Source organism: Ambystoma mexicanum, chromosome 12 (genome assembly GCF_040938575.1).
Source record: "Ambystoma mexicanum isolate Mex_15411 chromosome 12, UKY_AmexF1_1, whole genome shotgun sequence".
NCBI lineage: Eukaryota > Metazoa > Chordata > Amphibia > Caudata > Ambystomatidae > Ambystoma > Ambystoma mexicanum.
Window position 1 is genome coordinate 452,247,798 of NC_090936.1, and position 17,766 is coordinate 452,265,563.

At 42.6% G+C, this 17,766-nt stretch overlaps 1 protein-coding gene across 19 annotated transcripts in view; it reads right to left on the reverse strand.

The window, feature by feature from the left end:
- Positions 1 to 17,766, reverse strand: part of MICAL3 (microtubule associated monooxygenase, calponin and LIM domain containing 3) — a 2,299,897-nt gene that overhangs the window by 1,487,117 nt on the left and 795,014 nt on the right. For all 19 annotated transcript variants that reach the window (XM_069628665.1, XM_069628668.1, XM_069628663.1 and 16 more), the window contains 2 exons: positions 2,777 to 3,034; positions 1,489 to 1,604 (listed from right to left, as the gene is read on the reverse strand). In XM_069628665.1, coding sequence (XP_069484766.1) covers positions 1,489 to 1,604; positions 2,777 to 3,034 — 374 coding nt within the window. The remainder of the gene's footprint in view (positions 1 to 1,488; positions 1,605 to 2,776; positions 3,035 to 17,766) is intronic.

Sequence of the window (17,766 nt, forward strand, 5' to 3'; positions counted from 1 at the left end):
ATTGTGGTTACATTATTTCCAGCCTGACGATTGGGTACATTGAAAGCATGCGATACTGTGAGACATCCAATGCTCAGAAATCCACAGGGGAGGGCTTTCAAACTAGTTCTGTTAGGCTAGCTAAGCTTGTAAGAGTCATGAGTAGATTAGTCTATTTAAGGAAGGCAGAGGCTATCATCGAATTTTTAATATTGAAACCAGAAATAACTAGGCTCCAAAGGATAATCTGGAGCTCATATCAAACAGGATTCAGTCGGGCTGTGACGAGAGAAGCTATGGTACTATGTATATAGTTGCAAGAATCGAAATAAGAATTAGCTGAGGAGTCTAAAGAGGATTCCTGATATTAGGCATCACCCGATTAACAGGAGCTACCTCTGGTCAAAGAGCAGCTAGTAGGCAGTGCACCAGAAAAGGTTCACATGAGCGGCAACATTTTTTAAAATTCTATATGACCCCATATGCTACAAATGTCTCCTAGATCAGTCCCAATGCTCCTTTGTAAACTTTCCCAACATACACAGTTAAACAGCTGTGTTTGTATGGCACCACTTGGCCAGGAGAGTCAAAGTAGCTCCTGGTTGATGTCAAGCAAACAAGGCTGTTCTGGGCTACAAGCAGGTGATGCAGACCACAGCAGTTTCAACTTGTGAAGAAGGCAGGTTAAATATACATTTTGTGGGCTCATTTTGGAAGATTAGAGCATTTCAGCCAAGTATCAAGGGGAGCCTGGAGAGAAGCAGGAGGAGAAGGCAGGCCAGAACTGGGACAGTTCCAAGCAAGTTAAAGCAAACCAAACTGATGAGAATAACAAGCAGCATGAAAACAATGGACTTCTAGCAACTGCACCTAAGTTGATAACCCAAGATTGTAAGCAGGCCATCTTCTTTCTACATCTATGCCGTTAATTTTTGCACTCCACAATTCGGGGGCCTGCCCATATGTCTAACCTGCCCGGTCGGTACCAACCACAAACAGATTATCATATTGACACCTAGGTAACGGGTACTTCCCACCTGCATCCATCAACAAAAGGTTTCTGCATCTGCCTTCCTGCTATACGACTAACACACCCTGCCTTCCTTTCTTAAAGAGCAATGCTCAGCAAGGCCAACATTACTGCCAGGAGGGAGCTATAGACGACCACTTCACAACTAAGTATTGTTATTATTCAAATTGACAAAAGTGGGGTTTAATTAAGAATTGAACAGTTAGCCTACAAAAGTGAAATCAATGTTGCACCCTGGCAGAGGAGCAGCAAAAGAATAAAGAAATACATTAACCGTGGTGATTAAATGCAGCCATTACCCTGAAAATGGTTTCGGTACAACATGTTAGCAAGAGGTGAAAAGAGAGGAAATGCCTGCAAAGCTTTCCAACACAACAAAAACAAGTTTCCCCCCTACAATGGTGTGAAAACTGGTCCTCTTGTAAAACCTGAATCTTTGCTCTCATTTACCATGTTGACACTTGATAACTTCCACTTACCTCTCTGCAAGGACTTCCAAAGGGCTGGCACCCTGGGACCAGCTTCGTACCATCCAAGCAGAATCCATAGCAGCTAGAAAGCCTCGAGCAATTCCAGTTCCCATAGGCCAGAAAGGCTGAACAAGGCCGAGAAAAAGCAGGAAAAAAAAGGTAAAACAAAAAGGTTGAGGCAACTCAAAAAAGATAAAACAGATAAATGACAAAATGATCCAAGTCTCCTACTCACTGCTAGGGCTAAAAATAGAGCAATGCTCAATGAGTCAGACCGAGAGAGCAAAGTGGATGAAATTGAGGACTCACCTCACTGCATGGGTTAGTTTTAACCAGTTTTACTACTCCAATTTGCTTTAAAATCTAATCCTTTGCCATTTTGTGCTAGACTTTTGTCCCAGTGCGGCCAGCCCAATGATGCAATAACAAGTTTATCCAACACCTAATCAAATCCAAAAGGTACAAGAGAATAGCAACTAGAAGGGCAACAATGTGGACTCCATGAGCTTTGCAGTCCATTATGCTTGAAGTAAACTTGGCTGCATCACTCACCATCAGGCATTGCGGTACAATGTGCCTCTTGTCTCACTTACCAATGGTTCCCACAGTATCAGACGCGCCAGATACAAATGCACTGTTCAATTTTAGTTATAGTATTGTCGTGGATATGTGACATGAATGGCTGCGCTAAACCAAGAATAAAAGCATACAAAGCATTATTTTGTATTTTAAAATGATTTCAAATATTTAATAGAGTGAAACCCTTGCCTTGCCCTAGGTATTCAGAATACTGTACAGGAGAAATTAAACTGCTATAACAGCATAAAGCCAGCGAAAATACGAAAAACAGCAGATAAAGCAAACAAAAACAAGAATTATCAAATAAAGCCATAAATCAGTGTTTCATCCAACATTATCAGAGCCTTTTTTGGAATGAACTATGCATGACGATGGACCTAAAATATAGCCCAACAACGGTAGACTATGAAAAAAACAGTTAAACGCCTTTGATTCAAATGAAAAGAAATTGTTTGCACTTCAGGACAGTTGTTACGGAAATACTACTTTGATTGAAAGGTTGATCACTTAGCTAATGTCTTACTCAAGCTTGATATTACACAAACTAAGCTTAACTGCTGGCTTCTACACTCTCCTTATTGTGTGCTGGAGGCTTCTCCAATTAGGCCAAGTGAGAACCACTGGGACAATTTGCATTTCTTGAACAATGCGCAGGCCCATCACCACAGGAGACCTTTTTTTTAAAGTCTCACTTGAATAGGTGTCATAGGTGACCTACCTCCAGTAGGCTGTCCCCAACAAGCGCAACTAGTAACCGATGGCCGTTACGTTCCCGTACTAGTGCAGCGTTTTCAGAGGCGTACATGCATGTAAAATCGAACATTGCCACATCTGGCTGCCCATAATGGTTAATTGCAAAGTCCAAAGATGGCAGCTGTTGATTGGTGGAAAAGTCTGCAGCCTCACGAGCATAACCGAGCAGTGCCTCCTGGTCAACGTTTGCACGAGACAGCAAGAGTTCAGTGTCCGCGTAGTCCTTTGGTAGAGAAAAGAACAGCAGTTAGAAAAAGTGCTTCCTACAAAACTGTAACATGAGTAAGTATTTATTAGAGAAGACAGCTGAGAACCTCAGTCAATCCTATGATTTGGTAGAACAGACTAGTGCTTGAGGGAGGTTGACATTGATCACTTCAATTTCCCATTCATTCTGATACTTTTATGACAACCAAGCCAAAAGATACTTTATGGTAAACTGTTCAACCCCCCCAATCACCATCAATACCAAACACACAACGACCTCTAAACCAAGAAAACAACCTCAATCAGCAAATATAGATACTTTTCAACAAACTAAGGTTCTCTATTCTGTCCTATTGGTATAAGAGGATTCTATTCTTGAAAGTAAAAATAGATCCCTAAACTAGAGGTAAAAAAGTGAGCAAGAAATACAATCATTAACTTGACAGGGTGTTGCAGGATGATTTCACAAAGAGCTGTTATTGGTTTGGTGTGAGCAACCCAAAATGAAACCAATTATCTTCAGATTGAGATAGTTTAAGCATGCCATGAATAAAGCCATTCTGATTATTAGATTACAAATTGGGCATGTTACTGATCCACAACAGTACTCTTCAGAAGTGTCCAGTCATAAGCATGCAGTGGCACCGCTAGTTTTGGTAGGCTACAGAGGGGATCTCACCTATAATACAGACATAGCTGGAAGTTGGTCATTAAGCTTAAACCATTAAGCTCGGCACATACATACATTTGGCCTAACAGTTGCCTGGGACCTTTTTTGCTGGACAACATACAACCTTCAATCCTCTACCAAATACAGAATGTATGCTTCATCACATGCCTCTGCAAGGACACGTCGCTGCAAACAGTATGCACACGTAGGGTGGTTACATTTATAGTGACTTTGCTCACTTGAGGATGCTTCAAAGCATGGAGAAAGGATAGCACTAGAGATGGAAAGGGGTCTACTTTAAACAGGGCTTAAATGCTTACGTTGGTTGCCTGTAATTCACACAATACAAACTGAATAGTCTATTAGTGGTCCTCAGAAAATACCCTAAGAGCATAGATGAGAGTGGAAGAGAAATGTGGGGGCTACGAGTAATCATGGCCTGACAGCAGGATTCAGACAGAGGTGGAAGTTCATGGACCAAAGCCTGACCGAACAAGGAAAGCAGGCAACACTGTCCCCAGTGTCAGCAAACACTTGTGCTGGCTCCAGCTATGCTTGGGCCACTTGAAGGAAGAGAGTAGATTGTTAAGGAGTCATACAAGGGGTCTCTTGAAGGATGTGCAAGGCAGTCCTGAAATGTTGGCTACTTAGTATGCAAATGACAAAACATAATTGCCCATAGGCATTGGTATTAGACCAATGAGGTGCTGACGGGACCACCGTTTTAAGCGTGAATATTCTACTCACTATACCACTATATTAACTGCTGTGTCCTTATGGGGGAAAGCTGTAGGCAAGTCAAAATGCATTGGAACTCTAATATATATAATGTTGTAATCTAAACTTTCAAATCAGTAATTCATGGATATTAAAATATGCATTTTCATTTTAAAGTTTTTATTCTGAGGAGACAGTAACAGGAGAGAGGCTTGCAGTGGCACTGTTCCACTGGTACCATTGATACACACATCCATAAAGCTGCATCTGTGGAAGCACAGGACAGGCTCCCATTTGTCAGCTATTTCCTATATGTTGTATTTGTACTCCCATTTTTTTCACTGTAAGCATTTGCTTGTTTTTAGGGAGTTGAAAGGGCAGGTACACTTGATCTATAGGGGCAGGTGTAGATGCAAGAACGATCCAACAGACAGAAGGAGAATCCGTATGAGATATTTAACAGGATAAAGGGAAAAATGTTTTGAAATGACCAACATTTTGGCTCTACGGAGACACTATTATAATGATGCTGCTAACATTCTATGTCCAATGATTGGATTTACTTTGCTAAATTATCTGTTGCACATTCTAGTACAAAAGACCAGATACCCTGAAAATGTGTGTCAAGTTTTTACAAGTACAGATTACCTTTAGGTGCACAACCCGGTCAAGTGGCACAGCGAGTAGAGCGCTCACTTTGACATCCGTGCAGAGCCTGCTAACGCAGATTCGAATCCCAGCAGGGCCAAACTCAGCGTTTCATCCTTCCGAGGTCGATAAATGAGCACCACACACCGTGGGTAATAATAAGCAGCGCTCAGATACCCGAGGGTTTGTAGCGCTATATAAACACCAAATTAAATTAAACACCAAATGTAACCATAGTAATGAGCCAAACTAGGCCTTGCACAAAAGGTTATGGGAATACAAATTAAAATAGACATTGTCAAGTATGGTGCTAGGAAAAGTTAATAATGAGGTCATTGGGTTAAATTCAGCACGTCCTAGGGTTTGAATCTTGCCACAAGGGCTCTCGAAATAGTCAACTTGCAGAAAGGTTCTCACATTGATGGTGCAGTGACTCATTTTAACATTGATTATTCAGGGCCAGGGTCAAAACAAAGGCAAAGATGGAAGTGTACACTTTGCTCAGCACAGACGGGTGTAGTGGATGAGGCAGTCTAGACAAATCCAGAAGGTGTCTCACCCACTAGTCCCTGGGGATCTGTCATCCAGGTGGCCAGGACACAGCCATCGCTTTTGGATCCAGTTCCTGGGAGTGGGCTAGTGCGGGAGGATCACCTGGGTGGGGGGTCTTTAGAGAGTGGGAGACCGACAACGTATGGTGAGACATGGTATCCCTTCTAACACCTTTAGCCCATCCTACCCGGTAGGATATTTAGGAACTCTACACCACCCCTTTTTACTACACAAACTCTTTGTAACCGACAGCCTGCTATAAGGGAAAACAGACTAACACCCGAGTCGTGTACCTGACATGTCACAATACTGTGGTCAGGCAAGGTCCGGCAACTATTGACAATAACTCACACCTGACTTCCATCACACTTCCCCACACAGCTAAAAGGAGGAGCACGAGAGCACACTGAGCGAGGCAAAGCACACAAGGAAATTGCAGTTTCGAGATGGCAGCTGAGCAAGAGGGGAAAGACGGCAAAATCAAAGGGGATTGCAAGGAGGGAAATTCCCTTGACCTTTTAACCAAGGAAGCATAACTTTCCAGAGACCTAGAGAATAGAAAGCGCAAGCCGTAAAACCAGGAAACCAGACTGAAGAATCCTGCATTGTGTTGCAGATCCGCCCCCCCCGACCCCTTGCGTCAGTAATCAAGACTGGGAGAATCACCAGCCACTGTGGTACCGTACTTGGCTCCAAGAACAAAGCAGCATCAGTGAAGTCAATACAGCCGGTGAGTTGGGAAGACCAATACAAGACAGGTCTGTGTTGAAGCCAAGGTTGCAAGTAGCAACATTTTATGGCGAGCGCTGGAACGAACATTGTTCAAATGTGTGATAATAGATGCGAATGAAGTTAAAACTGCTGAGTGAACTTTAAAGCAAGCTACAATACCTTTGAGTGAGTGGTCTGGCACTGCGTGGGTGCTCAATCGAGGTCTCTGTAAGGTATCCAGCTGAGAAGTAATAATAGATACATTTGGTCCGAGCCCAGCAGAGGGGGACAAACTGAAATAACAAATGTGAATTGAAGTGGTCCTGAGACGGGTCAAGCAAAATCCTGTGCACAGTCGAAAGTCTTCGATTTTGATGGAATAGAGAACATTTGGAAAAGTATGTGAATTTGGTTCAAGCCCGACAGAGGGAGAACAATTGAAAGTTCTGTGTTAAAGTGGGCCTGAGCTCGACAGAGGGCCCAGGGTGAAAGGAAATCACCAGAGAATTTGTACATGTGAAAGCCTATGAAGAAAGGAACTTTGATGTTTGTCGTATTGCATCAGGCCCTCTGAATATGAGACTTTGAATGGCAAAGAGACGTTGGCACAGAAAGCCCTGATATTGAAGTTCTGAACTGAATCCTCGTGCTAGAGAAGCCAGAGGCTGTGCTAAGCTAGAGTGTGCCGCCTTGTCCCGTGCTGAAAACGTGGGGAAGGTAAGTCAACGGCTTGAATGTCCGGACATATCATTTCTTTAAAACTTTTCTTTCGCATAAACATGGTTTCCCACACTATTAGTATTTAGAAGTAAGGATTGGCAATAGGTTTATTAGTATAGGCCCTTTTATTTAGACAAGACACCACTAGGACTGTGTTATTATTTGATGGACGTAGCTTGCTCCCATCTTTAGATTAAGGATTAGATGAGCGTTTTTCAAACCCAATTGAAGTTCAATAAACACCCTTGAACTATGGTCACTTGTGTCTGTCTTACTGTTTGATAGAATGTCTTCCTTACAGGTGTATGAATACAGAGTGGACAGGTGCTTACTGAAGAGAACCAACATGCTAGCACAGGTGATGAAGAATGAGAACACCCTTAACCTTTGAATGGGACACATTGGTGAACTACTAAGAAGGTTAGGATAACGGAAAGAGCAGTGAAACTACCGTATGGCGGGAGAAGCTCACACGGATAGAAGGCACTTCATGGCACAGCCTCAAACAGGGTAAAGAATATGGGCGCATAAACAATGCTATGCTCAAGAGCATCTTGAGGAGCATCCTCTTAAGATATGAGTGACAGTTCTATGTGAAATTGCCTCAAGAGAAAAAGACCCTTTAGCTTTGAACGATTTTCTTTTGATCAAAAGCCATCACTGTAAAGGTATTTTTCTCTTGAGACCTGTAAAATGCGGTTTCCCCCCTTTTTAATATTTGGGGGGTTTCACCGCCCCAAACCCTCCATTGTCCACCCATCCCAAATCTCCCCCTCCTACTCTCTTCCACAGGATTTCAGTCCAAGCCCCCCCCGACCCCTAAACCAAAACACTTCCCCTTGGCTTACTGGTCCCGCAGAGGATCTCGGCCCCTGCGCGCACTCGTGTGCGGCAGGGGCGTGACAGTTCAAAGAATTCTGACACATTCCTAACCGCAGATTTGGATTGTAGGTCAGGGGGGCAAGACCGATTGGGGGCATCAACTGGGTGGAGCAGTAAGACCTTGAAGGGGAGGTTTACAGGGAAACCCCTGGAATGGGATACTGGACTCTCCAACATTCAACTGTATAATCCTTGCCCCTCTAGCTTTCACCTTTCCCTTTCGTTCCAACAATCACATCTAGGTGTCGGGAGATCACATTTACAATCCTATGTTAGAAGTATATGGTGTTGGGCTGTCTTCCAGGCAATCACAGGCAACTGGGTCTTAATTCATTAGGAAAGATTTCTCTTTTTGAAAATGTCCCTCCATAGGTTTCTATTGAACCCTATTCTTTTGGCTCTATTTTTACCCTGTCCTGACTTTTTGAAGGGAAGCAAAGCCTTCAGCTTCACTTCACCTTTGCTCATTGTTATCGGGAAACTGACCAGTCCTTCAGACTATCAGTACTGGGAACGGTTTAATATTGTACTTTTTAACACTGCACACAGAACATTACAGTACAGTCTAATGGGGATACTTTTGTATCATCCTAGCTTTTAACACCTGGGGTTTTTGCCTTATTTTATGTGTGTCAAAGGACAAGATGGAGGCAGCAATAAAATGTTTTCCGTTTTTGCATTATTTTTAGTTTGCACTGTGACGGGTCAGAAGGACGCAGACTCCTAGGACATTTTTCAAAAAGGTTTATTAAATAATAATAAGAACGCTTAACCGTCCCTATGGTTATGGGGTATTTCCTACCTAAAGGAATAACTAATGTGCTCACCAGTCACCTTTCCCAATGTCCAAAAAGAATGTGTCCACCGTACAAAAAAGAACTATCGGAACCCTATTTGCATTATAACAAAATAAAGGCAGGCGAATAACGCCCCCTTCTCCTGCAGTGTGCTTCCAGCACTTGTCATGATATACGTGTTTTCAATAGTCTTTAGCAACTTATCAGCTCATGTCATTCTTTCCTCAAATCAATATGTTTTTTTCTCCACTTTTGGTGGGCCTCTACTTGACTCAGATTGGTTTATCATTAAGGCTATATTGACCTTCAGATGGACATTCTTTCTTGCATATCTCCCAGTCTTTTGCTTTTGAGACAGGATCTGTTTCTCCTTCTTTCCAGAGTAGATATATTTACCATTATTCACAGCTTCTTTTATCTCCATCTCCCTTTTATTCAAAACACTCAAGTTCATTAAATATTGAAAAACTTCTCACCTCCATTTCTGGGGACGCCATTACTCCTTTTCTTGTATAATTCAGGTTTATCAAGGATACCACATTTCCATTCTCCTCCCCTTCAGGGATCAGTATTTTTCTCCTCTATAAAGTATCACAGTTCAGATTCAACAAGGATATTTGTTTTCCAGTCAACTCTCCTTCAGTGAGCATTATTGTTCTCCTTTTCACTTTATCACAGTTCAAATGTGATAAGTTTACTTTCTGGGATTTCATTAGTACGGAGACGAGTTACTCAATTCGTAGAATGTTCGTCCGTGATCTTCCTGTGCCTCCCTTGTCCCCATTATCTTGTCTTTATAACAAAGTCTCTCGGGATCTTATGGGTATGGCGTCTGCTTTGCTACTCCACCGCACTATTGGGCCACCTTCCTCGGCATCTCTCGCATACGATCCTCGTTACTCCTCTTGGTTGTTTGGTGCTTCAATGGGGAGCCGCACCCTGTTGTGGTATGTGGCGGTATCTGCGTTGTTGCACAGGCCGGCTGGCCACCACAAATCTCTCAGGGTTAAGCCACCACCAGTTCAGTCAGGTACTCGGCTCTGCTGGCTTCTCAGCGTTCTCCCTGCTGCTTTGCAGCAAGTTTGAATTTAATTAACTCTGCGTCCTGCGGCGGCTAAGCCTCTTCCCAAGTTCACATAGTCAGGGGACCTCCCCTGTTTGGAGACACGTTCCTTTCGCTGCTCGTCTCCCTACACTCCTCGTACCAGACAAGTGTGCATATTTCAATCCACTCATCTCAGTGGATTGGTTCTTTTTACAAAGAGACAGTTTCTCTTTCTTCTGAATCATAGCATGGGTTGGCTTCTTCAGCCCAGTCTTTATACTTGCTTTCAGCTCCAAATTTGTATAAGAAGAGGACCCCTGAAGCCATTTCGTGACATTGTTGGAGCAAAGATTCCCCTCGAATATGAGTAGCCTGAAGAGCCAAAGACTACACCGGTCCAGCATCCCTTCTATCTCCCAAGACCTTGAGCGGTGCTTCAGCCCTTGGACAAGTGAGACCAACTAGCCTTGATGCGTTCGAGGATCCTGCACTTCTTAGCTTTCAGAAGTGTCCCTGAACTGCCCAGTGGACCGACCAGCTCTAGATGGGCACCTCGCCAAAGCGTCGCTGTTTCGCACTAGAGTCTGGAACTTCAGTGGTCGCCAGCTTGTGCCACCAGAAGCTTTCTCACTGAATTTCAGCATCACCACATTGAGGAAACCTGTCCTGGAGCAGCTGCTGTGACCGCAACCGGAAGGACGCCTGTCGTCGCCTGGGCAGAGACAATCACTGGAACTCTTCTTTTAATCTGTGAAGTGTCACGAAGAGGGCTGCATCTGTGGTTTCTACAGTTTTTCATTGATAGAGGTTGCATCTTGTAGCTGCACCCGACCAGAAGAATCTTCAAACCTGCAGCTCCTGGGAACCGCTCATCGGAACCACGCAGGAAGATCAAGCCCCCAGCGACCCCCAGATCAACATCGTCATCTGGGAAAACAGAGTCAGGGGGGTAAATAAACACAATGTATCTGTCCCCCTCTGTCCTTTATAGGATAACATTGGGAACAAAGCTCTGTCTTCTTATTCCATTTCACTCACCTTTTGGTCGTCGAACTTGGGTAGTTCTGGAAGACAGGAAAAACACATACTTACCTCTTATAAAATATTTTTAGAACGTGTGAACTATCACCAACACAAGCATATTGAAGCTTACGTGCAGAGACTTCCTTCTGGTGAGAAACATGGTGGCTCCTGTGACTTGGGTATACGGGCCCATTCGTCTTAGGGTTTGGACATCTTAAGTTAGGTTATGGTCTTGTGATCTGGTTCCATCATTGACTGCATCTAAAATACTTAATTGTTTTTGCTATTTGATGTATATTTGAACCTATGGTGACTATATTTTTATCAGTGTTGTGTGATAATACTACGGTTAGATTCATTGCCCACTGTGTTCATAAGGCCTATAATAAATAGTCGTATTTTTAGAATTAACTTTATAAATTGAATTGTGTGCCATACTATGTGTACTCACTGAGGACTGACCGCTCTCTTACTCTCCTGAGACCATGCATTAAATGCTCATCAACATACCTTGATTGGGTTTTAGCTAATCTATCAGAGTTCCTTGCTCACCATTACTAGGGGGGCCTCACAAAATCTCTCCACCAGGCCAAATTCCAGAAATCCATTTTATCACCACTACACACCGTAGGTGCAGGCTACCTTCATTCTCTCACGAGAGTTGCACTGGGGATGGAGGTGCGGTGTGGCTCTCTTGCAAAATAAGACATCAATGGGGACTGCACTAGCAACACAGAGCTTTAAGCAACTTGGTGATTAATCCATGATGTGCATCCTCCTTGACGCAACAAAAAGGTAGACAAACTTTGGAAAATATTTCCAGGCCAATTCTTGGCATACCAAATCTTGGAGTTTTCAGCAGAACCGCCAGAGTCCACACTTCATCAGTGCAGGACTGACCGGATGGGATGCAGGAAGAAATCACAAGCATCTACCCGACTATGTTCACATGAGTGTTGCAAGATGTCACAGGAGCCATGGTGACTTGGGAGCAGAATGTAGCGTTTTTCGGATGCTGAATGAGGGGAGACCATGTGCACATGTCAAAACAGTGTCTTGCCAATGCCCAATTTAAACTTGAAAAAATGTCACATACTTCAAAGAAGTTACAATTGTCAGTGTGCATTACCTGGATTGCCTTTCACATAGTGGTGGTTGTGGGGAGCAGGAGACTCCCTAGGTACAACCTGGTCCTAGCCACACCTTTAGAGTAAGAAAGCATGCAACAGGATGACAAAATGTAGCTAAGTGATAAGGCTGCACCAGGTAGTCATCGGTTAAGCAAGTTATGGTAAGTGGATTGTAGTGATGGCAGTAATTGATGAGCATCTCAGTTCCCTATGGCTTTCCAGCTGAGAGACTACTTGATCACTTGCATGATCCGTCATGATTATGATATTACTCTATTATGGATTCTGAACTGTGATGCTTATAGGTTGCTTCTAATGAATGATATATGCACATAACTTTTTTTTTATAAAGTTATCTTCATAAAATCCATAAATGCATTAAACAAAGCTTTATATGGCTGCAGCATTATGGAACAACCAGCCCTACATATAAGGTCTGTATCCGCCACTTTTACTCCCTAAAAATAGGCAAATACTCCCCAAAAATAAATATAGGAAGTAAAAATACCCCAACAAAAATATGAAAGAGACACAGAACCATTTGCCCCGCTTTCGCCCACACAGCTCCATGGATATGTTGGGACCAATAGTAAACATGGTACCAAAGGAATAAACTATTAGGACTGCGGATAGGAAGATGTAAACATGTATCCTTTAACATGCCTGAGTAACTATGTGCAAAGAAATAATTATTACAAAAACATCTGTTTTAAAGTTAAAACATTTTTACTCGCTTGTAAAATACTCCCTTTGGGAACTGGATGTACATTTTAATACCAACTTTGTGAAAAATAGGGAGCAAAATACTGCCACATACAACACTCTAGTGCTCTCTCTGTTCCATGCTTTTTCAATCTCACACTATGCCTGTTCTGTAGGTCACAGTCACATTGTCAGGTGTGCTCTGTAAGTGCTGCCTACTTTGTGGTCATGGTCTGTGGTCAGTTTTGCTCTGTTTGGCAAAGTCTAGCATTCATTCTACCTCTTCCTCTGTTCATGTGGTCTTGCAGACTCTATTCTCTGTGCTAGTGAGTGCGGTACACACAAACCCACAACACTGATAGGTGTTCTCTCACCTTACTTCCCACCCTCTGTGTCCCAGTCTGACTCACAAGTTCTCTCCCCATGTGTCTCTCCCACGCCGTCTCCATTTCCCCTTATCTTTAGGGGTGTCACGGTATTGGTTTTATGGTGATATAACTTTCTTGCCAAATGACGGTATATCATGGTTAATGCAGGTGGAGTTAACTAATCTTAAATATTTTTTAAAGGTAATAAATTGTCAGCATTTTGAAACTTGTCCCTGCACATTTTTAGATGATCCTCCAGGAATCGAAGGCGGCTGCAGATTTGGTCATTCATGGCGCTCACTCGTTGATCACCTTGAATGAAAGAGTGACTAGTGGAAGCGTTAAAATGCACATTTTGAGTAATGAGCTTGCTGCTCAGTTACAGGTCATTGCTTTGAAAATTGGCCTTGACCTGCATTATTCTGCAGCCACATGGCATGGGTATCATGACCCCCTCATTGTGATCAGTCATACAAGTTTGTTTTGATAACGCTTTATCCCATTAAAAAGGGAGAAAAGTCACTCATGTGTCACACAATGTCATTGTGTTTTTTTGGTCAAAAGGTCATAGCCAACACACACCCACCGAAAGGTTGCATATTGATCAAATCACTATAGCTTGTTTGCAATCTGCCTGGTGTATTATAAAGGTCTGATGTTGGAGTCACTACTGACCATGTAATCCTAACAGGACAGCGTTCAGTGGGCGCTGTTGATTTCTTTTAATACATGTTCATTTACCTTCTTAAAGATAGTGGTACAAAAACCTTTTGAAAATGACAGTTAAAATACATATCGGCACAAATATGGCCTAGACCACCACATCACCACAGCCACATCATTACCATTTCCCCCCCATGTCTGAGCGCATTAGGACCCTTGTCAAGCAAGTTGAGACGGAGGAATGCTTTCATGGATGGTGTCACAAATAGAGGATAGACCTGAGAAATCTCACCCCCATTGCTCTGGATAGAATCGGTCCTGCCTGCTTGAGTCTAGTACCATATTCAGGAGGCAGGTGAAGGATCAGGCGAAGCAACAACTCTAGTGCCAATGTGCAAATCTACAAGGAGGACAGTGGGGGCGAGGGGGCAGTTTATATACTAGCACAAAGCAATGATAGGCCCAGTGTTCATACAGTCTACAGAGCAAACTTTTTTTTGTGGACATGCATCAGAAGGGCATCCAGTTCATTCCCTCTTTGAATTCCTGGATGAGTAGTTCCCCATCTTTCTAATTTGGTGCCAAAACTACAAAATCTGCTGTGTTTAACCAGACTACTGATCACAGAGAAAGAGCGGTCACAGCATCAAAGCTGCATTTACTAGTGTGGCCTCACTTTACCTATGCTGTTTTATGCCAAACAAGGCCCCCTTGGCAGACGCCACAACCCACATTGCAAGATCCAGACTATGCAGCACTTGCTTACTGGGGCCTTTCCAAATCAGATTGAAAAGCTTACTAAATAGCCGATGGCCCTAAAACAGTATAAACACTGCAACGGTTATTATAGTTCAATTAATCTGTTCACGATATCTAACGGTATACTGTTACACCTCCACTGTGCATGTGCCTACGTCTTCCTCTGTGTGCCACTGTGTGTGAGTGTCTCCATCTTCAGCCATCTTGCCTTCTAGATTTCTCAAAACATTACAGATCATTGGGTTTAATTTGGAGGCAACCCTTTACAAGAAAGACATCCTTTTGAGAGACAGAATGGTGTGTATTCTCTGCAAAAGAACCCATTAAAAACGTGAATTCTTTACTTGTACTAACATTTTTATTTTGCAGTCACTTATATTTTTGTCATGTTATTTTTAAATGTTTTTTTTATAACTTAAATAATCCACATGGAATATTTAAATCCCCCAGTAAAAACAAACATTTTTAGATTAAAACCTATTTTGTGTTTGCCCGTGGGCTCTGTTTGGCCATGGGTTCTAATAGCTTTACAGACCTCGGGCCATACCATTGTTAAGACGCAAGGCCCCCACACCTCATTAAAAGCCCCTGCGTTGGTCTACACTACCCATAACTAGCGGTATAGCCTTCGGGCTTGGTCTATAAAGCTATAATAAACACTGATTGTGGGCTCATTTAATTTTTTACAACACTCAGACATTAAAGTGTTTGTAATGGCGACCCATATGCAACTCAGACAGCGTCAGAATTTGGATGAAAGGATGAAATGGCTCACTCCATTGTGATCCAACATGGAGTTGTTGAAGCCCTGTGAAAGCATCAGTTACCACATTTCTAGCTTAATTGTGCAGATAATTATTCCTACCCGAACAACATTTCAAGAACAAAATCAGCACCATCCAACAGATCATACAGTAGACCAGGCAACATCAACATGCAACGCACCCACCCGAGGACCCTCAAAACAAACTCCGAAGCCTCCCCCAAATATCAGCAGAGACATTCGTAAAGCTGGTAAATAGCAACTAAACAGGCTCCCCAATGGACCACTTCCTCCCAGACATACACAAATTAATCCTCAAACAATGAACTCCCATGGAATACTGCAGATAATATCTTAACTAATCAATATCAACAGGAATAGTACCAACATCTTTCAAATGAGCATACATCAAGCCACTCCTCAAGAACACAGACAGCATGCAGGACCCATCTCCAACATATAAATGCCAAATTATTATTATTAACATCCCATACCCAGCAAAACTACTCGAATCATACATCTATAGAATAACAAGAATTCATAGAACACCTACTGCCGGATCAGACTCAAGTAGACTTCAGACCAATGAGAGGAACGGAAACAGCATTGCTTTCAATCTGGGATGAGCTAAAGACTAATGCAGACAAAAGCACAGCTCCGATACTCTTGGATCTGTCCGCAGCATTTGACACAGTCAACCACAACATCCTCATCGGGAGATGGAAATAGGAATCACTAACCTAGCTCCATCATGGATTAAATCATTCCTAACAGAAGAGAAACCATATGGGTCGAACATTTCTTATTTATTTAATGTGATTTAGTTTAAATAAATTAAACTTTACACATATCAAAACAAACATATACAATAAATCATCCAAAATGAAATAAAATAGAATACACAATATCACAATATATACTTCTTCACATAATTACTCTGATATAAATATAAAATTAAGTACCTTCCTGTATCAACCACAGGAAATATTAAAAGAAAAGCAATGAATATAACCCTTAAAAAGTTATACTAGTACTCAATTCTAGATATCCTCAGTCACAATTGGTCTGGTTATTTTTAATCACTCATAGCAGAGGGCCCCATTTAGATTCAATCCTTTTCCATATGTTGTACAAAGCCACTAATAGGCTCATGTTTCCAGAGTTTATGCAAGATTGCCAAAAAGATCGATCACCAATGGTTCCTATATTATGTACATATTTGGCTAATATTGCCTGGATGGATTTGGCCATGACATAGCAATTAGTTAGTAAATGTCTCGCAGTCTCAAGAGTTTCTGCTTGTTTGCAGAGCCGGCAGATTCGATCTTCTATCGGTATTTTTGCTCTGCATCCCAGGTTCGTCATAGTGGGAAGTTGTTCCAATCTTAGCAAGATAAATCGCCTGAGTCGAGTTGCGGGACAAAGATTTAGGTATGCCTGAGGCTTCATAAAATCATAATGTCTGTGGTGGACAAACTGGTATTTCTTAAGTTTGCTCAGATGGGCATAATTTTCTAGCCAGCCCCATAAGGCTACCCGCTTGTAGAGTGCAATTTGCACTACTTTTGAGTAGGTAGTTCCTCCAAGGTTCCATCCTATCTCTGTTAGGAATTTGATCATGGGTTCATACAATGAGCTAGTGGTACTGCTTTTGCCAAGTTCCTGTCGGATAGTTATCAATAGTGGGTTGGTGGAGCCGCCATTTGTCCTCAGAAAGAAGTCAGCTCTTTTTTAAAACAATAGCTTTCAGTGAGAGGAGACCGAGTTCAAGCCGTATAAGGGCCATTGGGACTCCAGGCGGTAACCCCAGGGTCCGACGCCAACATTTTCCTTCAATAACTTGGAGCCAGGCCAAGTCCGATGACCATAGTGCCTCTAAGCCATAGGTGATCATTGGTGAGAACACTTGGATGTATAAATGTTGTATGTCCCACATTGTATATCCCCCCTGTTTATAGGAGAAACTAGCCATAAGGGTAGACACTTGAACGGCTTTGTTATACGCATTTGTCTGAATGCATTATAGTCACCAAGAGGTTCGAATTCGATCCCCAGGTATCGATAGCATGGTGTGTATGCTATGCTCGTGTTGTCTACCATGAGTTTAACCCGACTGACTCTTGTGCGTGTATCTGATAATCTTGTATTTGTCGAGGTTAATCATCAGCCCGTTATTATTGGCATACTCCCATAATGCTATGGCAGATCTTCTAAGGCCGCTTATGGTATTGTCCAGCAGTACCAAGTCGTCTGCATAAGCTAACACGGCACAGTGAGAGTCTCCAATTTTAGGGGGCAGTTGTTGGCAGCCTCAATTACAACTGGTATGTCATGCACATAAAGGTTATAAACCAATGGTGCAGTGACACACCCCTGCTTGACTCCCCTGTTTTGGTAAACCATGTTAGTCAGATGCCCTTCCTGATCTAATTTGAGCCTGATCGTAGTGTTATGATGGAGGAGTGTAAGGTAGTATAGTAATCCCTTTGGGCACCCAATGGTTTCTAATTTGAGCCACAGCCTATCTCTGGGAATGGAATCGAATGCCGCCTTAAAATCTATATACAATGCATAGTGTGGAAGCTGCTCATTACTGAG